The following is a 26,201-nucleotide window of genomic DNA, read 5'->3' on the forward strand; positions in this document are numbered from 1 at the left end:
CAGAAGATGTGTGTTTTTTTTATTGTGTAGGAAAACAATTTCCAACTGCAGAGCCCCTAGATGCAAGATATTATTCAGATTCCCGGGTTTGTCATTCTAGCCTTCAAGAGTATTTGAAAGCTATGATTTGAATATGTATTAACCAATCATTTAGAATGAGTGGGGATCAATTTATAGTACAAGTAATTTAATTGATCCTATCGATTCATTTTCTCAAAATGATTGGTCCATCAGTCAAGTTCTGAAATACAGCATTAGGAGTCCTTTCCTGCTGACACCATAATAAAGCAGTGTTGTATCAAAAATAAGGTGGATTCCAAAACCAGCTCACTGATTGGACAATGGCAGAAGAATTCCAGGTGTTTGTAGAAGTTCAGCCAATAGGAATGCATAATACATCATCATCTTGTATCTTTGTTCTCTGTATATGCCCAAGTAGATTCATCACCATGATCCTGCCAAGATAAGCATTACAGACAGGATTGGAGAAAACACGTGGTTTTGTATGAAAGAATTGACTGGCAGTTATTTGAATATAAATACCTTGAGTTGGATACCAATTGGTGACAATTCATCTCTCATTTCATCACATGCCTTCAATAAAACTTGCCTTTCTTTTTTTTTATTTTTGTCCATAATTTTATCTGTGGAGATATACATAAAGTGTTACTGCGATTTGTCGCAAGTATACAGAGACTACCAATGCCATAAAATTAAAACTATGGGAAGGGCCCCCCACATTAAATCTGTAGTGGTCTCTCTATTTATTTTCAATAGTCAGAATGAAGATGAATGTAGTGACCAGTAATGGTTACAAAATCAAATTAAGCGAGCAATCAAAAAAGGAGAAACAAGCAGCCTATCGGCTGAGATAGCTCCGCTGTTAGCAATGCACATTTCAATTAAAGAACTGAAGACATCATTAGAAAATGAACAATATGAATAGTATCAAAGCAATCGGACTTACAGTTTTTAACAAGAAGTCGAAAATATCACTTTTTACCAAAAATTACAAAAATATTCACCAAAATAAATTAATTAGAGAATTGAAGATATCATCACAAAACGAACAAATCTGAGAGAGGTCCACATGTAGTACCTATATACATGTAGTATCAAAGCAATTGACTTACAGTTTTCAACAAGAAGTCGAAAATATCACTTTTCACCAAAAAATGACAAAAATATTCACCAAAATTAGAGAATTAAAGATATCATTACAAAATGAACAAATCTGAGAGAGGTCCACATGTAGTACCTATATATGTAATATCAAAGCATTTGCACTTGCGGTTTTTAACAAGAAGTCGAAAATATCAGTTTTTACCAAAAATGACAAAAATATTCACCAAAATCAGAGAATTAAAGATATCATTACAAAATGAACAAATCTGAGAGAGGTCCACATGTAGTACCTATATATGTAATATCAAAGCAATTGCACTTGCGGTTTTTAACAAGAAGTCGAAAATATCAGTTTTTACCAAAAATGACAAAAATATTCACCAAAATTAGAGAATTAAAGATATCAACATGAAATGAACAAACCTAAGAGAGGTCTACCCAAGGTACATATACACCAAGTATCAAAGCATTTAGGCTTGTAGTTTTCAAGAAGAAGTCGAAAAAGTAAAACATTGACACGGACGACGACGACGGACGACGACGGACAATCACTCATATGATAAGCTCCGCTCGACAAAGTCGACAGCGGAGCTAAAAATGAATTTGCTTAGTTTAGAGATTTACACGTGGTAAACATCTCAGCAACATAGAAGGCTCCGTGACATAGCTATGCCCACCAAGAATACTGTTTATAAATCAGCCAATACATATAAAAGTGTACAAGAGACCTTGACAAGCTTGTCACATGGTGATTCTCAATGGTTTTATGCAGTTCATACTATTTGAACAAACAAATGTATCATCATGAATTATTCATTTTTATTATGATACCAGCTTTTTAGATTTCTCAAAATTGCAAAAAAAAAATAGCAACAAAAAATAGAACTTGACGTGCATTTTATAGCACCCAGCCTGATGTTATATTTGTAAATCTTCTTTAATACAGAAATTGACAAAGAATGTTGAATGCCCTAAGCATTGCAGTAACTAATAACTCACCATGAGGAGCAGCATAGGTTTCGCTTGGCATCTTACACAATGCAAAGTTTCTAATTTTCTTCCTAAAATCTGTCACCGTATCCATGACTTGTGATATGACATAAGAATGATCATCTTTCATGTATTCCTACAGTAATATACAAAGATTTTAATTTTGATATTCTCGATAAGTATAGTGCGCTAAATGAAATCAACATGAATGTGTAAAATAACAATATAACTCATTGTTTCAGTGACAAATTGGTGAACTTAAAACCTAGTAGGAAAAATAATGTCAGTAAAAATAAACATTTTAACAGTAACCTGCCTCACAAATGTTTCAAATCAATTAATTTGGTTTGGTCCTTTCACATCCCAAATACTGTATTTGTTCTATTAGTAGCGCATACTCTTGCGTCAATGACGCAAGTGAGCCCACTGTCTTTCATATTGATTTTCGTGTGTCTGTAGAGGCATTCAGCAGGCGAGGTATCAAAGGGTGGCGATTGTCATGCAGTGAGTATAAAATTTCATGTAAACATCAACATATTTCACACGCAATGTATTTGTTGCATGGGACCCACACCACACCTTTTAATGATTAAGTAAATGCTATTGTTGGTTTACATGTGCTTCTAACAGATCAGATATGGTACAAGTTTTACTAGTTGTAAGTCTGCTTGATGTTAAAATGTTGATTTTTACATGGAGAAATTGGGAGGAGTTGCTATTATTTACGTCCTATTGAGATATTTGGTTATAAACAAAGCTTTTTTATAATTAGGTTCAGTTTGAATCAAGTACGTTCATTTGTAATCATAGTCACCAGGTTGTCTGTGACTTAAAAGATTCAAAAGTAAAAAAACAAGGACAAATAAAAATTTGAGTCATCTTGATATTAATGTCCCTTCAGGAGGTTTGTAAGGGCAATCTATTCAGTTTTTTAAAAATATCAGCTAACTATATTATAATAGGTGATTTTCCGTACAATTGCGAGATCTCGTGAGATGCATGAAAGATGCACATCAAACGTCTGCCGCAAAAATCGAACGATTTGATTTTGAACTCGAATTTCTTTATTTTGTAGCTCACATCGACCGGCCGATCTTCGACAGACAAATATTGCTTCCGAATACCCTTACTTAATCAAAATTGCCTATTATCAAATGTGGACAGCACATTACTAAGCATGGAAATGTCCCCCCAAAATACTTTCGCATTTGTCGAATCCCACAGGATGTTTGACGCCACTACGACACTATGACCTTTGTTTGTCTTGTTTTTACGTTCAATTTCACGCATAACGTAGTGAGCGGAAAATGGTCTATTACTTTACATTGTAGGATTGACACTATAATGTGTTCAGTATTGCAGCTATGGAGATGGTTGTAAATACTCAGAAAGGTACACATTCATCAGTCACATAGTACTGTACTTGGTTTACCATGAGTAATACATACCTGCCTTGTTGAGAGCTCTACTCCTAATGATTTCAAGACTTTTTTTACATATATCGCGATGGCAGCCATGACATCGGGACTTCTGACAATATTAGTGTCCTACAGAAAATGAAAAGTTACCAATTAATGATGAACCGCACAGTTACCGTATTACCCCGGGCATGCGCCCCTCCCTGGGCAAGCGCCCACCCCCCTGTTTTCACAAGAGTTACATGTTGGGGACATCCTCGGTTAAACGCCCAGGGTGATTTTTAGCCAAGAATTAGGGCAACAATAAAGTTGTATTTGTCAAAAACGAACGCGTTTGCTTTATTTAAATAGTGTGTTTGTTACGGTAGTTCTCTTTTTGGAGTGTGTGGTGGCCCTGAAAAGGGCCGTTTTGTTTGTGTTTTTACGTAAATACTCATTGGAAGAGCATTGCCAGGCGATAGACGCGGGGCTCTTTGGCAACGACCAAAAACGTATCCGTGTCCAGCCATTGGTTGGCTACGTAGAGGTCAAAATACGCGTTCTATTTTTACGCGTTAAGTTTGGCTCTTCAGTTTCACCCCCTCCGGAATGTTCTACTTTCGCAGCCTAATCGCAGGTTTTGTCGAAAAAACACAAGAATTAGTGGAAATGTTTCTATTTGGGGCGGATTATTGATAGAGGATAATGTCTTTATTACAAAAATGCTGAAAAACCGTGAGATTTTGCCTTAGTTATTTTTTTATCGGCGAAAAACTGCGAACTCTGCAAATTTGGTTGCACAACTTCCCTCTATCATATCATATACACCCAGCGACACCGATGCCAGCTGACTGTGAACGGGAGCTAGCACTTTTGAGACATTGCTACTTTCTTTCCATCCCTCATCACAGCTATGGCATTACGGTCATGTGGATTATTTTTCTGTCGTTGAAGAAAAACACATTTTGCCGACCTTAAGTCCATTACGATAACCATAATGAGGCATGCCGACGATGGGAACTTGTTGCATCATAATTTTGTCTTGTGTGTGGGTGCGTGAATAAATCATGTTAATGAGGTCGACCAGAGTTTATTTTCAGTCTGTTTTTTATGTATCGCCATTTGGATATGTTTATGTATTCACAATAGTTTGTAAACATTTCACATCAGTAATAAAAGTTTTTTTTTGTTTCATAACCCTGTCTGCTATTCTTCAGTAATTACGATGCGATGTATCAATACGTGCGTGAACAAAATTATGCTAATGAGGTCATCGCCTTCTTGGATTACAAGTGGTTGTTTTTCCTGGCCGTTTCGACTTGCATGCACTGATCACGGTTACTAAAAATGTAACCGTGCATTGATTACAATATTTACCATAGTTTGTAGTCAATTTCAGTGAGTAATACAACTTCATTCGCTGACATAAAACAAGTTTTATTCTTGAAATTCGGCCCTGTGTCTTAGTGTTCCCACAGATCTTGACCGAGTGCTCACGTTTATTGAAACCTCGCATAAATCAAGAAATAAGTACGTGTACAAAGTGTACGAAAGCATTCCTTTATTTGACCTTATCATACGATCGCAAAAACAGCTTTTTAAAATCTTTTTTGGGGTGGTTCTCGGGTAAGCGCCCACCCCCAATTTTTCCCGATTTTGTACGTTCAGGCCCCTGGGCACGTGCCCGGGGTAATACGGTATATACAATGTTTGAAATTTCTGAAAATCGGGTGCCGGACACCAGAGCAGGTATCTTGCAGATTTCAGCAGCCCTGTCAGGATGATCTTAAACAAGCATTAAAAGCTTTTAAATATTTCCGTTCAAATTTGATGCTAGTACGCCAAGTCACTTTATGTTTGCAGAATTCAACAACAGACACAGCCCAAATGATTTCAGTCTATATATGGTTTTCACTTTCGTCTAAACCTGAGTAATCTGATTTTTATTCAACATTTGTAGCATTTAATTGCTTCATCGTCAATTACTTGTATGCATGTGTAGTCTCTGTGCCCCAAAACTTTGTCTTGCAAAATCAGCTCTTGTAAGTACCGGTAAGTGTTTTTTCTACAGGTCACATGTGCGTGTTTTATTTATTTTATTTTATTATTTTTTTATCTTGGCGTAAACCAGGATGAGTCAAACACAAGCACCTTAACTAAGGTTCTAAAGCGGCATTTGTTAGTAAATAAAACTTGGTCAGATTTTTAGTCTTCCCTTTGAGTCTGTGGCACACCCTTGGGACTATCAATCATGAGTCCAATGCTGAAACAACAATACTATTTTATACTATTGATTAATGAAATCTGACTATACACATGTCATTAAGTTGCTTTAAATTAACATTTATCTAATAGATGTTGACAATTTGCATAGACTACTATACTAAAGCGTTGTTTTAATAAATACTAATAGTTCCAGATTGCCCAATGAGATTTAAGCATCATGTGTTGGCCACTCTTTCGATTTATTGTTTAATAAACAAATTAGATTCTTAAAAGTAAATAAAGTGCATCACAGTAAAATGTATTATGTAACCTTTGATCTCCTGTTCAGCTGACCATGACAGTTATGCACCAAATTCAATATGGCTCCCATTGCTCTATTTGTATCAAAGTCATCACGTAGACTCTCCATGACCAGCTTTTTCGTTCTCATCAAACTAATAATTGAAAACATTAAGGCATATAATATAAAGATGTGGATGAAGAACAATGTTAATAGTTCATTCTGTAATGCATATAGTGTAGTAGTGTTTAAAAGTGAAGAGTTTCCAAAAAAGTATTACCGGTATAACATTTTTTGTGTTTTGTTGAAAGAAACTTTAGCTGTAGATCTTTTTTGTGCAATGTGCTGTGATGTGTGCTACGATGTGTGCTACGATGTGTGCTACGTTGTGTGCTACGTTGTGTGCTACGTTGTGTGCTACGATGTGTGCTACGATGTGTGCTACGATGTGTGCTACGATGTGTGCTACGATCTGTGCTACGATGTGTGCTACGATGTGTGCTACGATGTGTGCTACGATGTGTGCTACGATGTGTGCTACGATGTGTGCTACGATGTGTGCTACGATGTGTGCTACGATGTGTGCTACGATGTGTGCTACGATGTGTGCTACGATGTGTGCTACGATGTGTGCTACGATGTGTGCTGTGTGCTACGATGTATGCTGTGTGCTACGATGTATGCCGTGTGCTACGATGTGTGCTACGATGTGTGCTGTGTGCTATGATGTGTGCCGTGTGCTATGATGTGTGCCGTGTGCTATGATGTGTGCCGTGTGCTATGATGTGTGCCGTGTGCTATGTGTGCGGTGTGCTATGATGTGTGCCGTGTGCTATGATGTGTGCCGTGTGCTATGATGTGTGCCGTGTGCTATGATGTGTGCTGTATGCTTTGATGTGTGCTGTGTGCTATGTGTGCTGTGTGCTATGATGTGTGCTATGTGTGCTGTGTGCTATGTGTGCTGTGTGTGCTTTGATGTGTGATGTGTGCTGTATGCTTTGATGTGTGCTGTGTGCTATGATGTGTGCTACGATGTGTGCTACGATGTGTGCTACGATGTGTGCTACGATGTGTGCTACGATGTGTGCTACGATGTGTGCTACGATGTGTGCTACCATGTGTGCTACCATGTGTGCTACCATGTGTGCTACCATGTGTGCTACCATGTGTGCTACCATGTGTGCTACCATGTGTGCTACCATGTGTGCTACCATGTGTGCTACCATGTGTGCTACCATGTGTGCTACCATGTGTGCTACCATGTGTGCTACCATGTGTGCTACGATGTGTGCTACGATGTGTGCTACGATGTGTGCTACGATGTGTGCTACCATGTGTGCTACCATGTGTGCTACGATGTGTGCTACGATGTGTGCTACGATGTGTGCTACGATGTGTGCTACGATGTGTGCTACGATGTGTGCTACGATGTGTGCTACGATGTGTGCTACGATGTGTGCTACGATGTGTGCTGTGTGCTACGATGTGTGCTACGATGTGTGCTACGATGTGTGCTGTGTGCTACGATGTGTGCCGTGTGCTACGATGTGTGCCGTGTGCTACGATGTGTGCTGTGTGCTACGATGTGTGTTGTGTGCTATGATGTGTGCCGTGTGCTATGATGTGTGCCGTGTGCTATGATGTGTGCCGTGTGCTATGATGTGTGCCGTGTGCTATGATGTGTGCTGTATGCTTTGATGTGTGCTATGATGTGTGCTGTAAGCTTTGATGTGTGCTGTATGCTTTGATGTGTGCTGTAAGCTTTGATGTGTGCTGTATGCTTTGATGTGTGCTGTGTGCTATGATGTGTGCTACAATGTATGCTATGATGTGTGCTTTGATGTGTGCTACAATATATGCTTTGATGTGTGCTACAATGTATGCTATGATGTGTGCTGCGATGTGTGCTGCGATGTGTGCTGCGATGTGTGCTGCGATGTGTGCTGCGATGTGTGCTGCGGTGTGTGCTGCGGTGTGTGCTGCGGTGTGTGCTGCGGTGTGTGCTGCGGTGTGTGCTGCGGTGTGTGCTGCGGTGTGTGCTGCGGTGTGTGCTGCGGTGTGTGCTGCGGTGTGTGCTACGATGTGTGCTGCGATGTGTGCTGCGATGTGTGCTACGATGTGTGCTACGATGTGTGCTACGATGTGTGCTACGATGTGTGCTACGATGTGTGCTACGATGTGTGCTGTGTGCTACGATGTGTGCTGTGTGCTACGATGTGTGCTGTGTGCTACGATGTGTGCTGTGTGCTACGATGTGTGCTGTGTGCTACGATGTGTGCTGTGTGCTACAATGTGTGCTGTGTGCTACGATGTGTGCTGTGTGCTACGATGTGTGCTACGATGTGTGCTACGATGTGTGCTGTGTGCTACGATGTGTGCTGTGTGCTACGATGTGTGCTGTGTGCTACGATGTGTGCTGTGTGCTACGATGTGTGCTGTGTGCTATGATGTGTGCTGTGTGCTATGATGTGTGCTGTGTGCTATGATGTGTGCTGTATGCTTTGATGTGTGCTGTGTGCTGTGTGCTATGATGTGTGCTATGATGTGTGCTGTGTGCTATGATGTGTGCTATGATGTGTGCTGTGTGCTATGATGTGTGCTATGATGTGTGCTGTGTGCTATGATGTATGCTATGATGTGTGCTGTGTGCTATGTGTGCTGTGGGCTGTGATGTGTGCTGTGTGCTGTAAGCTTTGATGTGTGCTGTGTGCTATGATGTGTGCTACAATGTATGCTATGTGTGCTTTGATGTGTGCTACAATGTATGCTATGTGTGCTTTGATGTGTGCTACAATATATGCTTTGATGTGTGCTACAATATATGCTGTGATGTGTGCTGTGATGTGTGCTATGATGTGTGCTATGATGTGTGCTATGATGTGTGCTGTGTGCTATGATGTGTGCTATGATGTGTGCTGTGTGCTATGTGCTATGATGTGCGCTGTATGCTTTGATGTGTGCTGTGTGCTATGATGTGCGCTACAATGTATGCTATGATGTGTGCTTTGATGTGTGCTACAATATATGCTTTGATGTGTGCTACAATATATGCTTTGATGTGTGCTGTGTGCTATGATGTGTGCTATGATGTGTGCTACAATGTATGCTATGTGTGCTTTGATGTGTGCTACAATATATGCTTTGATGTGTGCTACAATATATGCTTTGATGTGTGCTACAATATATGCTTTGATGTGTGCTACAATATATGCTTTGATGTGTGCTACAATGTGTGTGCTGTGATGTGTGCTGTGATGTGTGCTGTGATGTGTGCTATGTGTGCTATGATGTGTGCTATGATGTGTGCTGTGTGCTATGATGTGTGCTACAATATATGCTTTGATGTGTGCTACAATATATGCTATGATGTGTGCTTTGATGTGTGCTACAATATATGCTTTGATGTGTGCTACAATATATGCTATGATGTGTGCTGTGATCTGTGCTGTGATGTGTGCTATGATGTGTGCTATGATGTGTGCTGTATGCTTTGATGTGTGCTGTGTGCTATGATGTGCGCTACAATGTATGCTATGATGTGTGCTTTGATGTGTGCTACAATATATGCTTTGATGTGTGCTACAATATATGCCTTGATGTGTGCTGTGTGCTATGATGTGTGCTACAATATATGCTTTGATGCGTGCTACAATATATGCTGTGATGTGTGCTGTGATGTGTGCTGTGATGTGTGCTGTGATGTGTGCTGTGATGTGTGTTATGATGTGTGCTATGATGTGTGCTATGATGTGTGCTACAATGTGTGCTACAATGTATGCTACAATGTATGCTACAAGTTACGATGTATGCTATGGTGTACGCTATTATGTGTGATCTTACACTGAGTATATATATATAATCTATTAGATTCAATATAAACTTACTGCTCAATCAGTTTTGTGTCATCTAAAGAGTGACAAGTCATTTGTCCTCTGATGTAAGCATCAGCATCACTGAGAAATGATGAAAGAGTGTGTAGTATGCTTGAAGCTTGCATCACAATATCCTCACAATATTCAATATCTAGGAAAACAAGACATGAAATGTCACAGTCCCCGTTATTTGATTATAAAGTAGTACAAGGAACATCTGCAAACAGGTGAATGAATATGTACTCTATGTGGGTACAACTCATCATAAAGTGATTTCCCATAATCTAGTTTTGTACTGACAACTAAAAACTTCCACTGACCCATGTTCAGAATCTCAGAGTACACAAGTGTAACGCCAAAAATATTACACAAACAAGATGGTAGAGTTTAATGCAATGTCCTGTTCTGTTCTTTTTATTTCTGGACCAGTGTAAACAAAAGCAAAAACAAAAAAACCCTGACTCAGTCTAGACAACCGCCACTGTAAACAGCTTCAATCAAATAGTGTAGTTCAGTTTCAGCTAACAGTCAGTGACATTGGCATCAAAATGAATGATTGATTGATGGCCAAAATTAACTCAGAAAAGAAGAAGAATCTTCCGCCAATCTAGCAGAAGACAGCATTAAAAATGGACGGATGCTGAAACATGACCTTTGACCGGTCAAAAGAAAGTAAATAAAGAAATTGTTCTCCGATAAAAATAGTGTTAAATCCAAGCATTGCATTATCAAAGATATGAAATTACAACAATAGGGCACTTCACAATGTCAGAAAAATCATTTCACAGAAAAATCTCAAAATTACCAAACATCGTCTCAAGAGGGCGCTGTGTTCAATTTCATGTCTCACACAAGTGCAACAAAACTATTTGTCATACATGTATACTTGCTCAAGAAACTGCATTCATAAATCTGAGTGAACCTTGACCTGGGTTTATTTCAACATCACTGGGCATCAGATTCATTCTCATGTTGTCAAATACAATTTTTTATTAATACAGTAAGGTTTATTATTTAAAATGTATTCATTGTACATAGAACAACATCTGTTAATTTAAACAATTGTAAAAGCTATGTTTTCAGAGCAAGTACATGTAATAATTAAGGAAGCCAGTAAAGGTTGGTCTGCTCATAACCTTCAATGGAGAAGTAACAATAATTGTTTGAAGTCTTTTTAGTGCAGTGATATTATTGCATTTCATCATTATTAATGGGTATAAAATACTGTAAACCATTTAATTTTCACTTCTAGATATATTCAGGATTCTATGAAATTTCAATAAAGTCCCTGACACTCCATGTTGTAGGAACCCAGAAAAAATTGCCTTGCAAAATTGAAGCAGTTCACAGCACCACTGTAAAAAAAAAAAAGTTTAAAATGAGTATTGTTAAAGATATACACATGTGGGTTCATAAGACATACCGGTATGTACCAATCTGAGCGGTTCTAGAGATTAGTATCACAAGACTTTACTCTCCGTGATTCAATATCAGCCCTATGTATAACGCTGTGTTGATCAGGCGAACTAATTGACAATGGCCCTACAGGTATCGCTATGCAATCACAGTAGTTTTGTATTCTTCTTGCATTTCGACCATGGAAAAATATTTGTTTTTGAGAGTGGCCGAATTATTAGAAGAAAAACAGAAACTATTTTTTTTAGTATAAATTCTAGTAACTGAAATGCAGGATTGGTAAAGAACAAGACAATAAGCAAGATTGATAAACCTTCAGCGAGCACTCCTGAAATTTCAGATCATTGGTACCATGTTTTTGGATACATTCAATAAAATTGGGTTATTTATTTGATGTAACGAAACATGCATTCACAGCAGACGGAAATTCGTTTGAGATGTTACTGGATTTTTGTATTCAGTTTTCCATTTCAACCACCATCATCACTTAGTAAGCTGAGATCATGCATAAATGCACAGTGTAGTGCCACCAGAAAACCAATTGCTTGAGAATATTTTGCACCATTACACCATTTCAAATATTATATTAATTCACAGACAACAAAATAAAGATTTTCAATAACATATAAGTTTTCCCACAGTTTATGATTGTATGGCAATTACATGGCTTCACCAGTTTTACTCTGGAAGAAGTTGGAAACAGATAACAGGAAGGGGCTACATGGCTACATCTTTTTTTTTTGAATTTGAATCAAGCATGATTTTTAAATTTTTTTTTTTTACAAATGTCTATTTCAGGGCAACAGAAACAAAAACAATAAATGTGTAGGTAGGCATTTTAACAATTGCACTATTAATATTGGATGAAAACGTCATTACCGATATAAATCATAATTCTGTTCAAATTAAAAATAAGATCACATTTAATTTAGTCAGTTTTCATAATTAAATACATAATAACATGTACTTATAAATTTGAATAAGGTTCAACGGCTTTTTCATTTAGTGCCAGTTTATACACCATAAAACTTCTGGTTTAGGTGTCACACTCAAAGAGTGAAAGGCCTTTGGTTTGGCATCGCGAAATGTTGGAATTGAATCCCCCCAAAAATTCAGTAAAGTTTACGAAAAGTAAAGTATTTTCTAAAAGAAGTTTCGAATAAATACAAACACGAATGATCACGGTAGCACAATCTGGTCATTCTGTGTTTCGCAAGTGAATAACTTACTTGTTTTCGAAGTATTGCCATTGTTTATTATTATTCAGTAATGATTATAATACGCACAAAAAAATAATTCGTTGAATTTTTATGAATTGGAAGTAATATTCAACTTAGTTTCATCGTAAACGAATGATTTCGGTCGAATGTAAATGCGATGCGATGCGATATCCGCCATGTTATTTCAGTACACGTGGTCATTTAAATATGTTAATGACGGCTCAGTGACCTCGTGGTGAACGCAACAGGGGATTCACCGATGTTTAGCAAGATCTTTATGCTTTGATTTTGACGGGGAAAACGGCATGATTTTTTTTAAATCGAAAAATTAGTTGTTTTCAAAAAAATAAACTGAGCATTCAAAGAATAATTTAACATTGTTCACAGAAATAACAGCCCATTGTCGAAACGAAGCTTACCCATTCACGCTATTCACAATAAACATGATACTCTTGAATAGGTGTCAATGACTACGGTAAAATATAAATTAGACTCTTTTAGGCATCAGGAGTGAATGAAATATCCAAAACATTAACGGTCCGTTCACAGACTGTGGTCCGTTGCAGACTGCTCGACCGACCGTCCATACACGTGTTGTCACTGTACATCCGCCATGTTGAATCGCACAAGATCGCCAAAATCTTCATTGCAACTAACAGTTCAATGCTCACAACATAAAAAATACGAATATAATCCCCCGAGTTGTGAATATTTCGGAAATCGCTACACAAGCAAAAGACCGGAAAACGATTTACCGTGAATGTCCTCGTGAATTAATCGTTCGTGTACAATAATTTGACAGGGTATACAATTCACAAACTAGTTTCGTAGATTAGAGACAATTGTTTGCTTTTTTTGGTTTTTCATAAGAATATAAAGCTGGCAATCATCATAATATTCACGTCCGTACGTCACGAAATGTACACCAATCGTACCCCAATAAACTGGAAAACTTACCTTTGCAAACACGTCTCTTATGCCGCCTTCTTGAAGTTCTTGAAATCAAATAAAGTTACTAGTTCTTCTAGTAACGAGTGAATGAGACCACTGAGCCAAACAGAATACATGTATAAACAGTACTATAATAAATTGCACGCAATGGAGAAATCACGTGCCGTAATAACAGCAGCCTTACTCACAGATCTAATCTACTGTAAAATATTTTATTTCAGCTGGAATTATCATTCGCTGAAAAGACTTTTTCTGGGTGTTTTGTATTGAATTTATTTTCATTGATTTTTGACAAGTTGACTGTAAAATATAAGAAAAGGGTATATTCGCTGGATTTTATTTTAACTGAAACATTCCTTCAGCGAAAATAGCAAAAAAATGTAGCAAGCAAAAATAAAGTATTTTACAGTAATTAATTTATTCTGGGCATGCGCAGATGTTTTGTCAATGTTGCCGGGAGAGGCAATTTTTGATAAAATCGTGAAAAAGACCCACTTGGGATTTTCAGATCTGGAAAAAAAATTACGTGCATACTCGGAGGGGACATGTTCATCAACCTGCCAAGTTTCACTGATATCTGCTGTAGAATTTCTGAGAAAATGTTGGAGACGGAATTATTGACATAACCTGAATTAGTAGTCCCCTTTTCAGGCTGCGCCTGAACGGGGACTAATAAGAAAAAAACATCGGTAGACAAAAAATAATAGGAACAGTTTACACACAATAGCATGTTGAGTTGCAATTAGTTAATTGGTGTCAATCAGGGGGTCAAGTCCAAATCATGACCTTGTAGGATTATCCCAAAATAAGTACTCTAGCCTCAATATTTGAATGAATTATTATCTGCCAAAAGAAATCGTCCGCCAACATGGTGTTGTTCCGCTTGGATGTTCCTCCCTCCTCAAGTGATAATGGAGTGCTTTGCGAACATTCACCTTAAAAATTCAAGATGATGACCACTTCATTTGAGTCTGTGATACAACCAGGTGGCACAATCAGACATTTCATTATGAGCACATGCTGACTTAATCAAACGCAGGTTGGATATGAACTTGCAATCAAATGAAGGCTTCAAGCAACAATCAAAATGTGCCTCATATGAAATTTAAGCACCATAATCGTCGGGTTTGATGTGGGTCGCATGTTCATGTCCACAACACATACATGTACATTCTTTGTTTACATTAATTTCAAACATGTGCAATTTACAATACTGTATTTACTCTAGTAGAACACACACTTATGTAAATGACACAAATATGGTCAAAATAAGTCATCCATAGCCAGCATAGAATTAATATCTATTGGAGATATGCCCCCAATTTACTTACTGTGACTGTACTTTGTAAGTAGACAAATCATTCTAAACTGATTTGCAGTATGTTTTTGTAAATAATCCTGTACAGTTATTGTATTACCAATAGACTTGGACATCTTCTCAGCATCATCCTTCAAATGTAGAATTCCTAGAAAATATATTACTCAAATAGAAGATAATGTCTATACATAATAGGTCTTAGTATGCTATTCTATTTCATTCCTTTCCATTCCATTCCATTCTATTCCTGTTTATTCTATTCTATTCTATTTTAGTTCTGTCTATTCTATTCTATTTTAGTTCTGTCTATTCTATTCTATTCTAGTTCTGTCTATTCTATTCTATTCTAGTTCTGTCTATTCTATTCTAGTTCTGTCTATTTTATTCTATTCTAGTTCTGTCTATTTTATTCTATTCTATTCTATTCTATTCTATTCTAGTTCTGTCTATTCTATTCTAGTTCTGTGTATTCTATTCTAGTTCTGTCTATTCTATTCTAGTTCTGTCTATTCTATTCTAGTTCTGTGTATTCTATTCTATTCTATTCTGATCTAGTCAAAACAAAAACTTTCATTCAGTTACTTGAAATGAGCATGAATGGCAGCATAATATCATTTTCTAATTATTTTGTTTTTGATGGTGTACTGTCAAACCACACACACCTAATATTGATGTTACCACAACCAAATCATATCACATGCAATATTTGTCACACTAAAGGTGATATATATCTTACCAGAGTGCAGGAAATAATTGGTCCATTGATGAGTTTGATGACAGGCCTCACACTGTGCTATCTCATTGTCATGGTGTGGGAATGCCAGATCTATACCGCCAGTATGGATATCTAACGCGTTTCCAAATATTGCACTGAAAAACAAAGTAATTTGGGTTAAACTATTATAATATATATATATACTAGTGGTGTCTATGGTTAAAAATGAGTTGCTTACTTTAAATAATAAAATGTTTGTCAAATTTTAAAGATTCACTTTAATTTTGTTTTTTACTCTTCACTACATTTAATTTATCACTACATCTGTTATAAAGGTTGCCACGGTAAAGAGAGAATGTCATATCAATAATAGTGTCATAGACTGTAAATAAAATATTTCATATAGAATTCTGACATTTAAAAATTTTAGAACATTTAGAACGAATTGAAAACTAAAATACAATTCTTCATGATTCTAGGAATATATATCAGAGAGTCTGGAATCTTGGGACGAATTTTCAGTTGCTCTTTGTTTTGTCATCAGTTTTCAGAAGAACATTATTTTATCATTGTCTAAATTATCTAGGTGGCATTGGCTAAAAATAATTTCTACGTTAATGTTTAATTTTCAGTTTAAGTTCAGTTTTAGCGGAATTCAAAATTTTGCACTACTGAGAATGTAATTGCACATATATGCAATGCATTATGGGAGGTAACCTCCTTGTATATAATGAAAAAGTACTATCACCCTGGAAACTCACACAGCCTTTTAAGGGCTTGAATGGGAAAAAAAATCGCATAATACAAATTACTAGTATATATACCTGGACATGGTAGAGCATTCTATGTGCCATCCTGGACGTCCCTTTCCTTGTCCCCATGGAGACGACCACCATGGCTCTCCTGGCTTAGCAGCTTTCCAGAGAGCAAAATCTCTGAGATGTCTCTTCTCAGGTTCTACAATATGCCTGCCGTGGTCGTGCCGAACATGAGGCATTAGTTTTGCATACCTCTCTATACCAAATGCTTCCACATCAAAGTAAACACTACCTGTGAAATACAAGGACTTATCTCAATCTAAAATGATTCTGGGTCAAACCAATAATATTCAAATGTTGTATTATACTATGATGTCACATGTTTAATTGAACCATTGTCATTGGTTAAAACACTGACACTGTATTATGGGATATCAACAATCGATTATTTGTGAGACACAACAGAATAAGATACTTATCTATGCTCGTTCACATATGTCACATTTTTGTGAAATTGCTAATTATAAATAAATATACCCAACAGAGGTTATTGCTTAATTAGTTAATTATACAGTGTACTAGTTTAACCCTTTGATTGCCAATGTCAACTTTTGGCACCAACAACGAAATGATTGTGTACAAACTGCTCTTCACATGAAATGTTGATAAAAATGACAAACCCAAAAACTAAAAGCAATATCTGAAACTGTTCGTATGAACCAAAATAATGATAAAATTTCATTTTAGTTTTGGGGCAGGAATGAACAATACACAAATATGCTGAAAGTTAGTCATTAATACAACAATAATAAACTGAAATGGATTCAGGATGAGGAGTTGATTCTATGCGAGATGGTGCGAGCCACAGCCGAGCACATAATCAAGCATAGCATTGACTCTCAATCCAAATTTGCACAGTTGTAATCGTTATTATGATATGTATTTTGGCTTGTTTAACATCCAAAACACGACTGGTGCGCCGGTTGATGCATAGTGTAGAAAGACGTGGCCCTCGAACATGCATATGCATACCAGTCTATGCTAAGACACGGATGATACACTGAGTAGATTCCATCAAATGTTTAACATTTGAATGATTTCCTGTAGTTCGTTTTAATATAGCATTATACTTTTATTTTTTATTTCACCGGAATTCATTTTTTGTTGCTGAATTTAAAGTAAAAATCGTCAGGGCCCATGAAACACCATACTGTATAATAATTTTCTATTATCATACGATAATTCACAGCAATGATGTATTCCAATGTCGCAATGGTAATAAATGATTTTAATACCTACCACTGGGAGTAGAATATGCACATCCAGTATCTATTATATTCTGAACAAATACTAAGATTTGAGGTATATAGTCCGTAACTCTGGTATAAACTGTGGCTGGAAGAACCTGCATTGTAATGGTTAAGTAGATCATTATGATAAAACTATAACCATGCTGACATCATCATGTCTCTTACCTGTTTGTATTGAGTTTAAAATGCGCGTAACTGTGAAAGTAAGCAATGATAGCAGTGAGAAACAACTGAATAAAACCTGTCAACGTGGTCAACAACAACACAACCTGTTGCAATGTTTGTCCCATGCTAATACATGGGTAATAGAAAACGTTCTCATGCGATTACTCCTGCGTGTCAACTTTGTATACACCCATATTCATTGATCAACCTAAAACTAACGTGTTTGTCTAAGGTGTACCAGACTGACCATGTGGCCAAAGGTGTACCAGACTGGCCATGTGGCCAAATGTGTACCAGACTGGCCATGTGGCCAAAGGTGTACCAGACTGGCCATGTGGCCAAAGGTGTACCAGACTGGCCATGTGGCCAAAGGTGTACCAGACTGGCCATGTGGCCAAAGGTGTACCAGACTGGCCATGTGGCCAAATGTGTACCAGACTGGCCATGTGGCCAAATGTGTACCAGACTGGCCATGTGGCCAAATGTGTACCAGACTGGCCATGTGGCCAAATGTGTACCAGACTGGCCATGTGGCCAAATGTGTACCAGACTGGCCATGTGGCCAAATGTGTACCAGACTGGCCATGTGGCCAAATGTGTACCAGACTGGCCATGTGGCCAAATGTGTACCAGACTGGCCATGTGGCCAAATGTGTACCAGACTGGCCATGTGGCCAAATGTGTACCAGACTGGCCATGTGGCCAAATGTGTACCAGACTGGCCATGTGGCCAAATGTGTACCAGACTGGCCATGTGGCCAAATGTGTACCAGACTGGCCATGTGGCCAAATGTGTACCAGACTGGCCATGTGGCCAAATGTGTACCAGACTGGCCATGTGGCCAAATGTGTACCAGACTGGCCATGTGGCCAAATGTGTACCAGACTGGCCATGTGGCCAAATGTGTACCAGACTGGCCATGTGGCCAAATGTGTACCAGACTGGCCATGTGGCCAAATGTGTACCAGACTGGCCATGTGGCCAAATGTGTACCAGACTGGCCATGTGGCCAAATGTGTACCAGACTGGCCATGTGGCCAAATGTGTACCAGACTGGCCATGTGGCCAAATGTGTACCAGACTGGCCATGTGGCCAAATGTGTACCAGACTGGCCATGTGGCCAAATGTGTACCAGACTGGCCATGTGGCCAAATGTGTACCAGACTGGCCATGTGGCCAAATGTGTACCAGACTGGCCATGTGGCCAAATGTGTACCAGACTGGCCATGTGGCCAAATGTGTACCAGACTGGCCATGTGGCCAAATGTGTACCAGACTGGCCATGTGGCCAAATGTGTACCAGACTGGCCATGTGGCCAAATGTGTACCAGACTGGCCATGTGGCCAAATGTGTACCAGACTGGCCATGTGGCCAAAGGTGTACCAGACTGGCCATGTGGCCAAAGGTGTACCAGACTGGCCATGTGGCCAAAGGTGTACCAGACTGGCCATGTGGCCAAAGGTGTACCAGACTGGCCATGTGGCCAAAGGTGTACCAGACTGGCCATGTGGCCAAAGGTGCACCAGACTGGCCATGTGGCCAAAGGTGTACCAGACTGGCCATGTGGCCAAAGGTGTACCAGACTGGCCATGTGGCCAAAGGTGTACCAGACTGGCCATGTGGCCAAAGGTGTACCAGACTGGCCATGTGGCCGAAGGTGTACCAGACTGGCCATGTGGCCGAAGGTGTACCAGACTGGCCATGTGGCCAAAGGTGTACCAGACTGGCCATGTTTTTAAAGAAACAGCTGCTGATCACATTTATCAACGACAGATTGCACCTACCTTCAATGCTTGCATGTCCGAGGCAAATTCATTTTCATAAATTCTTGCTAACTGTTTGAAATCTACATCCTTTTCACGTGCACGATTGATTATTTTATCATCAATATTTGTTACACCCATCACCATGACAACATCAATATCAAAGAATTCAGTCAGAATTCGCCGAAGGACATCAAATCTAACGTAACAGCTGCAGAACAATAAAGATGAACTGAATAATTGAATATGTATCATTGATGATACCATAAATGTCAAGTTTAATAGATGTTTTCTTACCTTGCATGTCCAATGTGAGCACTGTCGTACACTGTTGGTCCACACATATACCTTCAAAAGAAATAAAACAGCATATTAAAATACTGCAAGTATCAGACTTTTCAGAAGACTATTTTTTTATGGAAATTGATAAAACATTTACCTGCTATTACCTTCAAATTTGAAGATTTTTTTTTTTATTTGCTAGAGAAGGACTGTGGTAATACCAATTATCCACGAGTGTTTACGTCTTCCCTAAATCATGGCTAATTTATTGGGAATATAAATCAAAATTTGCTGCAGAGTCATTGCATAAAAAAATCATCAGGTTGCATGGAAAGTTGGTTGAAAAGTCATCATTGTTGGAAAAGTCAAAAAGATTGGCTGAACAGCACTAAAAGTTAGGTAAAAAATCAAAAAAAGTTGGTTTGAATCATAAAAGTAGGCAGGTAAGTCGAAAAAAGATAGTTGGAAACTCAAGATGATAGAATGCAAATATTATGATCTTGCATGTTTACAAAATTACAAGAACTATGTTTTTAGAAATTCTAATATAAATTAGTCAGTCTGTGAATTAATTGATTAGTTTTTCTATTCATTGTCTGATTGCTTGACTTGGGTGTGATGAACATGGGAGCCCCCATCAGTGCTCAACACATGCTTCTGTGTTTACATTATGTTATTGTTTAATTTCTACGGTATTTCGACAAACGATAGACAATAACATTCAAAGCTGTGTATTATAACACAGTCCCTCTATAGAGGGACATAACTTTGCTTCACAACATTTACTGTAAATCAGAGTAAATTTGGCAAAAGTGTTGAATAAATGAATACCATGTATTTTTTGAATTATGAGCTAATATAGTTTTATTATTACTGTCTTTGCAGACGGTCCACTGGTCCCACAGTCCTTGCATAAAATATGACTTTAAGAGATGTGTCTTCATTTAAAATTACTGATCAAGAACATAATCTTATTACAGAATTGTCAAAAACCAGATCTGTGAGGGTGAGGTAAGTAGATTTGCCATCAGCATCTGAGTTAGATGGGAGTTTATAGAGGGACTATGATTATAATTACAACAACGCACTGAACCTCAGACTTGTCATCATTAATATTTGAGTCTGAACTGATAATAATAACGTTATTGCCTCCGTGTAAAAAGATTTATATGGGACAAGTATAAGTACACCAAAAAAGAGTTTTAAAATAATAACAAGATATATGTAAAAATATTATAAAAAACGTAACTAGTATTTAAATGTTAAATAAATCTTTGTGTTGTGTAAATATAATTGGCAAGTTCTATAATTATGCCAGGATCTTCGCTTGAGAGTATAGTACATGTGTAAACCTACCATTTTGCAATATTGTCTTTTTGGAGTATCAGAGGTACTTTAGTTCTCGTCAGTGAATTATAAACGTGTACACCCGTGTTATAACCCTCGGGTTCAGCCCAAGGACTGGCGTCATTGTTTTGTCCTGTGTCGATGTCTTCACAGTCTTTTGGTTCCGCTACCTTCTTTTTCCGATATTTGGAGCACGTTGTCGACAGAGCAAACTTTGGGTAAACACTTTGTGATAGCGTATTTTGAAAGTGTCTGTGTATAAGTCTGTTAACGATTCCACTACAAGAAGATCTGACTGCCATAGATACTTTGTTGTGTTTGTACGTTCTACCAGCTCCCTGGTTCTACAAACCTGTTTCGACCACGTTTCGGGATATATCAGCAGTACCTGCAGTCGGAACAGCTGATGGTATAATAAGCGCCCTCACCGTGGAAGTTCGTTTTGTGGGCTATTCTATTTTTTATATAGGTAATACAAATTTATAATTTATTGTTGTATTCTACAAGCAGAAAATATTTCTATATTTTGTAACTCTTTTTTCACTATTAAAATGTTTATATTATGTTTTCTGGCCTTTAAATCTTCATTTTACTGTGAGATAAAATGCAATTTGACCTTATTTTGTAACACCGACCCCTTTATAAATGTGTTTTCCCAACTATTCCATATATGGGAGAAGCGCTAATGATACAGTAAACAGTTATTTACTATTGAGTGCGCATGTGCAAAATGCAAAACTCAATCCATTCACGTTTCTGATCTGCTGGCAAGTTGTCACCCGTGTTTACGTGAAGATTATTTGCTACTTGATGGGCTGCAAGGATGTCCAAACTTGAAATGATGTTGAGTCAACATAACCAAGAACTCCAGTGTCAGACTGCTTACGTCGAGGATTATTTGGATTGTGTCGAATCGCTTCCAAATGACCTCCAGCGAAACATCTCCCAGATGCGAGAGATCGACTGCCAGTACAGAGGTGGGAAATTGTCGTACTTAGGAAAAATGTTATTTCTTTGGCATATTCTTGCGTGTGCACGTTACACGTGTGACTGCAGTGCCAGTGAGACCGTAACTCGTGAGTTTGGGTCTTGTATACAAGTTTTACTGTTTATGTTGCGTTGTTGTTTTGAAGTCGCAGCGGCAATTGAATCAAAATGGCTGCCGCCACAAGCGAGTTTGCTTAGAATGTTGTCAGATTTTAAAGCAGTCGCTTTTCCCGCACAAATCTGACAGCAGTTGTTTCGTTATTACTTAATTCCATCCGAGGCTCTAAAATGAAAAATCGAGTAATTGTTAAGCTCTATTTTTGTAATGGATAGTTTTCTGTCATTGAATTGGCGGCCAACAATGCTGAAAGTGGGTACGGTTGCCACCGGTGCCACTGCTTACGAATACTGGTCGATTCGCTACGAGATTCAACTTTATTTGTGATCGTTCTCTTTTAAGAGCAGCAACAAACCACGCTTTCGCAAAATTGCTTACAAACTTTGGTAAATTAATACCCAACATAGCAGAGCAATCAGCATAATCAATTTTGTAGTTAGGGGAATGCATGTTACTAACACGCTGAATATGTAGTCTACGATTCCCTATGCACAGGAAGTGGTATATTTAATGAATATTCAGTAGTTGTGAATATAAATTTGCATAGTAATGAGGGGGTGTGATCTTCATCAGCTGTTCATTTGTTGTGGGTTATCAATGCAATAAACTAGTAATCAGAATTAATCTATTCATTTACACTGGGTTTGTTTTATGAACAAACTTAAATATTTATCAACCATTTGTCTCGAAAGGTCGTCGTGCTTCATCCAAATCCAAAGAAGATGCTTTTATCGATTATAGAAACCATTTGGTAATGCCCATTACTAGTGATTATTTGCAGGTTTTTTTCAATTGTTCGCAGATTTACTGCCATAAATCAAAGACACTAGTGTTTTTGCATGAACCAAAAAGATGCATGGAAATCTCATCAAAATTGTTCATTGAAATTATAGTGATATGTTTGCTGAAATAAATTTATAAGGTTTCTTTGAAATGAATTCATGCGTTTATGAATTGCACAGTAACAGGTACTTACAGTTTTTACATTCATTTTATTTTCATTTAGGCGTGTTGAATGAGATGGACTACTTTTACAGCATGTACCAGAAAAAAGATATAGATGGACTTGCTAAAAAACGATACTTGATACAATTACAAAGAGCATTGGTGCGAAGTCAAGAATTAGGAGATGAAAAACTCCAACTATGTTCACAAATGGCTGATCTGGTAGAAAATAGTACTCGAAAATTAGAGTTGGACTTTGATCAACTTGAAAGCGGTAATGAAAAAGGTAATCATGTGGAAGCCAAGACAGAACACCACCATGAACGGACTGGAAAAAGATCACGGCGTCAACGAAATCATGATCACAAAGAAAAGGATAAAGATGTTTCTGTTGCAGCTGTTGGAAGTGAAAAGAAAGTGGCGAAAAAGAAAAAGCGATCCAAAGCAAAGGAGCGTGAACGTGAAGCGTCACCCCCAGAGATCGTAATTGATCCAAATGAACCTACATATTGTTTATGTAATCAAGTTTCATACGGTGAAATGATTGGTTGCGATAACGATGAATGTGTAATTGAGTGGTTTCACTTTAACTGTGTTGGACTCACATCAAAACCTAAAGGCAAATGGTACTGTCCAAAGTGTACACCGGAAAGAAAAAAAGGACATTCTAGATAGTTAACTCTTTTAATAATTATTTAATATTTTTGAAATACATGTACAATATTTGGTGACTGGTCATGGATTAGCAATTTGTTCAAAATCCTTTTTTCAGGACTGTGAAAAACAATAATGTTGTTCAACAACACGCTTCCATGGTCATCAGTCCTGTGTAATATTATATATACAGATACAGTACCCTCTTTGTTGTAAATATTTTTAAAGTAGAATTTCTTTGAATTGAGAGTTTCTTTATTGTCTAATATATCAAAAGTTTTTGTGGGAACGGGGGGTTGCTATGAATTCATTCACTGTTTCATCAGGCGGGTACAATTTACAGCTTTTTTTTTTTGTAGACTTGCAAGAACAGAAGGCATTTGAGTATGACAGCTCTCTGTCATCACTAATCAATGGATTGTCAACTAAATAGTAATGAATACTTGATGGGTATGTTCTTAATTCGTTTCACTTTATTCTACAGTTTCCTTTATTAGAAGCACATGTAAGCTATTTGTTTAACATATTTATTTTGAGTGCAATTCTACTTTGTACACTTGTACTCAGGTAGTTCCGATCTTTGGTTTTAGTGAAATCAAAAGCTGACCAATCCAGTACCTGCTGACACCTAAATAATGTGATGCAATTCCATATATATAATGTGTGCTTTTATTCCCATAAATAAATCACATGCTTCTAATAAAGTGAAGTGCTATTGGATTCCCAAAAACATATTCAAAACCTGGTGGCCAATTTTCTTTTTTGGCTGATAAATTAAGTTTCACTGAAAACTATAATTAACTTATTTGGAAAGTATCTCCCCTCATAAAGGTATTTCTTTTTCCCAAGCTAGGGTTCTATTTTTAGCACACATTGATCATGAATCTGAGGAAACATTTAGATGCATGTCCAGTCCTTTCAGTCGGTGTTTTATTATCTCTGAATTATAGATCTTCTGTGCCCAGTGTATTTGTATATTTATTTCTTTGTTGAAATTTTAATACTGGGTTAGAAATCTATTGATTAGTTTGATCAATAAAATTTGGATTTTTCTATAATTACAGTGTATGCAAATTTTTCTATATGCCAATTATTATGTAGTCGTATAGATGTTTTCCATTACATGGAACCTCTCCTGTTCTGTTCTTTTCACAAGGCCAAAATAAATACTATGTTCTAATCAAATATGGCCAACTGACGGCCATTGTTGTTTTCAAACAAGGTTGTGCCATATCGTATCTGAGGCATAAATTACTCATTCAGGTTGTTTGCACAAACTTAATTTTTCAATGCAAGAATAGATGACCAATTTTTACCAGAATGAAAGTTGAAAGATTCAGCAAGCAATTATTTTGTACAGTGAGCACTTGAGGTTAATACATAAATGCATTTGCTCTCTGATAATTCAATGCATGACATTAATGCATTTGAATCTGCAATATCTCACCTGATGTGGGTTTGAACTTTGCCCTTGGCCAACTTTTTTAATAATTTTACGTGTCAATTCCCATGTTGCACCTTGTCTTAGGCAGCAGTCTTGGGCATGGTGCAAGGTCTGATTTACAAGCACTTATGTAGCGAATAAAATATTGATTTACAAGTTATGTGCCATTTATGCTAGCATATGAATTCAGAAACAAATACAACCACAACGGTTTAACATTTGCATATGAATACAGCTGTAGCGGTTTTTCAATCTACATAAAGACAGAGACATGGAATTGCAGGAATAAATGTACATGTACCCACACTATCACATGACCCAAAATGGATTCATTGCTTAAAATGCACATGCCAAGTTGAATTATGCCCAAGACGTATTGTTTGAATCAACATGGAACTTGAATGTTATAAATGTATGTTATTTGCCGACTGGGGACCATTTAAAAAAAAATTGAATGTATCCAACTGTTGTGCATTCATGGATTTGATTGAACATGCTACACAATCTAATAAAATGGATGTATGTGTAAAATTATTTGATCTGAAACTTTTTGTTTTGCTTTTGAAACTATTAAATTATTGAATCATTTATAGTTAAATCAACAACCAAAAATGCAGAATACTTACATGAGAGATACTAGTGTATCATTGAGATTTCCCATACCATAGATTACTTTATTTTTCTCTGAAGAAGTAAATCGGTGAATACTGAAAACTAGTTTTTGACAATTCATTGAAAATAATAAACATATCAACTTAATTTATGCTTTTCAATAGAATATTAAAACAGCTACGAGACGTGGTATAAAAAATTAGTCAATTTCAAATTAGTAATGTTGCATTTTGTTGTAATGGAAAACTACTGGTAATAAATGATAGGTGGTATTGGTATATACCATTGATTAGAGAAGTATTC

The 26,201-nt window shown here is 37.3% G+C and overlaps 2 protein-coding genes across 2 annotated transcripts; one reads left to right on the forward strand and one right to left on the reverse strand.

Annotated features, from left to right (window-relative positions):
• Nucleotides 1-2: 2 nt before the first annotated feature.
• On the reverse strand, nt 3-21,558 carry LOC100373690 (putative cysteine--tRNA ligase, mitochondrial). Its single transcript, XM_085497769.1, has 13 exons — nt 21,148-21,558; nt 19,807-19,857; nt 19,531-19,720; nt 17,564-17,673; nt 16,335-16,556; nt 15,532-15,665; nt 14,809-14,943; nt 9,903-10,041; nt 6,049-6,172; nt 3,564-3,662; nt 2,125-2,251; nt 544-644; nt 3-455 (listed from the first exon to the last, which is right to left on the reverse strand). The coding sequence occupies exons 1-13, from the start codon at nt 21,438-21,440 to the stop codon at nt 402-404; spliced, it is 1,779 nt and encodes a 592-aa protein (XP_085353895.1). The 5' UTR covers nt 21,441-21,558; the 3' UTR covers nt 3-401.
• A 311-nt stretch (nt 21,559-21,869) lies between these two features.
• On the forward strand, nt 21,870-23,998 carry LOC100373837 (inhibitor of growth protein 1-like). The gene is made up of 2 exons (XM_002741276.4): nt 21,870-22,115; nt 23,250-23,998. The coding sequence occupies exons 1-2, from the start codon at nt 21,962-21,964 to the stop codon at nt 23,861-23,863; spliced, it is 768 nt and encodes a 255-aa protein (XP_002741322.1). The 5' UTR covers nt 21,870-21,961; the 3' UTR covers nt 23,864-23,998.
• Nucleotides 23,999-26,201: the final 2,203 nt, after the last annotated feature.

Source organism: Saccoglossus kowalevskii, chromosome 4, assembly GCF_978046115.1.
Source record: "Saccoglossus kowalevskii chromosome 4, keSacKowa6.1, whole genome shotgun sequence".
Taxonomy (NCBI): domain Eukaryota; kingdom Metazoa; phylum Hemichordata; class Enteropneusta; family Harrimaniidae; genus Saccoglossus; species Saccoglossus kowalevskii.

Bases quoted from the DNA above. Each gene is read 5' to 3' on its own strand.
- LOC100373690 (XM_085497769.1), bottom strand. From the start codon at position 21,440: ATGGCAGTCAGATCTTCTTGTAGTGGAATCGTTAACAGACTTATACAC. The intron at 19,721-19,806 runs GTAAGAAAACAT...ATTGTTCTGCAG, and splicing joins GCTCACATTGGACATGCAAG to CTGTTACGTTAGATTTGATG. The intron at 17,674-19,530 runs GTAGGTGCAATC...ATTACAATGCAG, and splicing joins CGGACATGCAAGCATTGAAG to GTTCTTCCAGCCACAGTTTA.
- LOC100373837 (XM_002741276.4), top strand. From the start codon at position 21,962: ATGTCCAAACTTGAAATGATGTTGAGTCAACATAACCAAGAACTCCAG. The intron at 22,116-23,249 runs GTGGGAAATTGT...ATTTTCATTTAG, and splicing joins GATCGACTGCCAGTACAGAG to GCGTGTTGAATGAGATGGAC.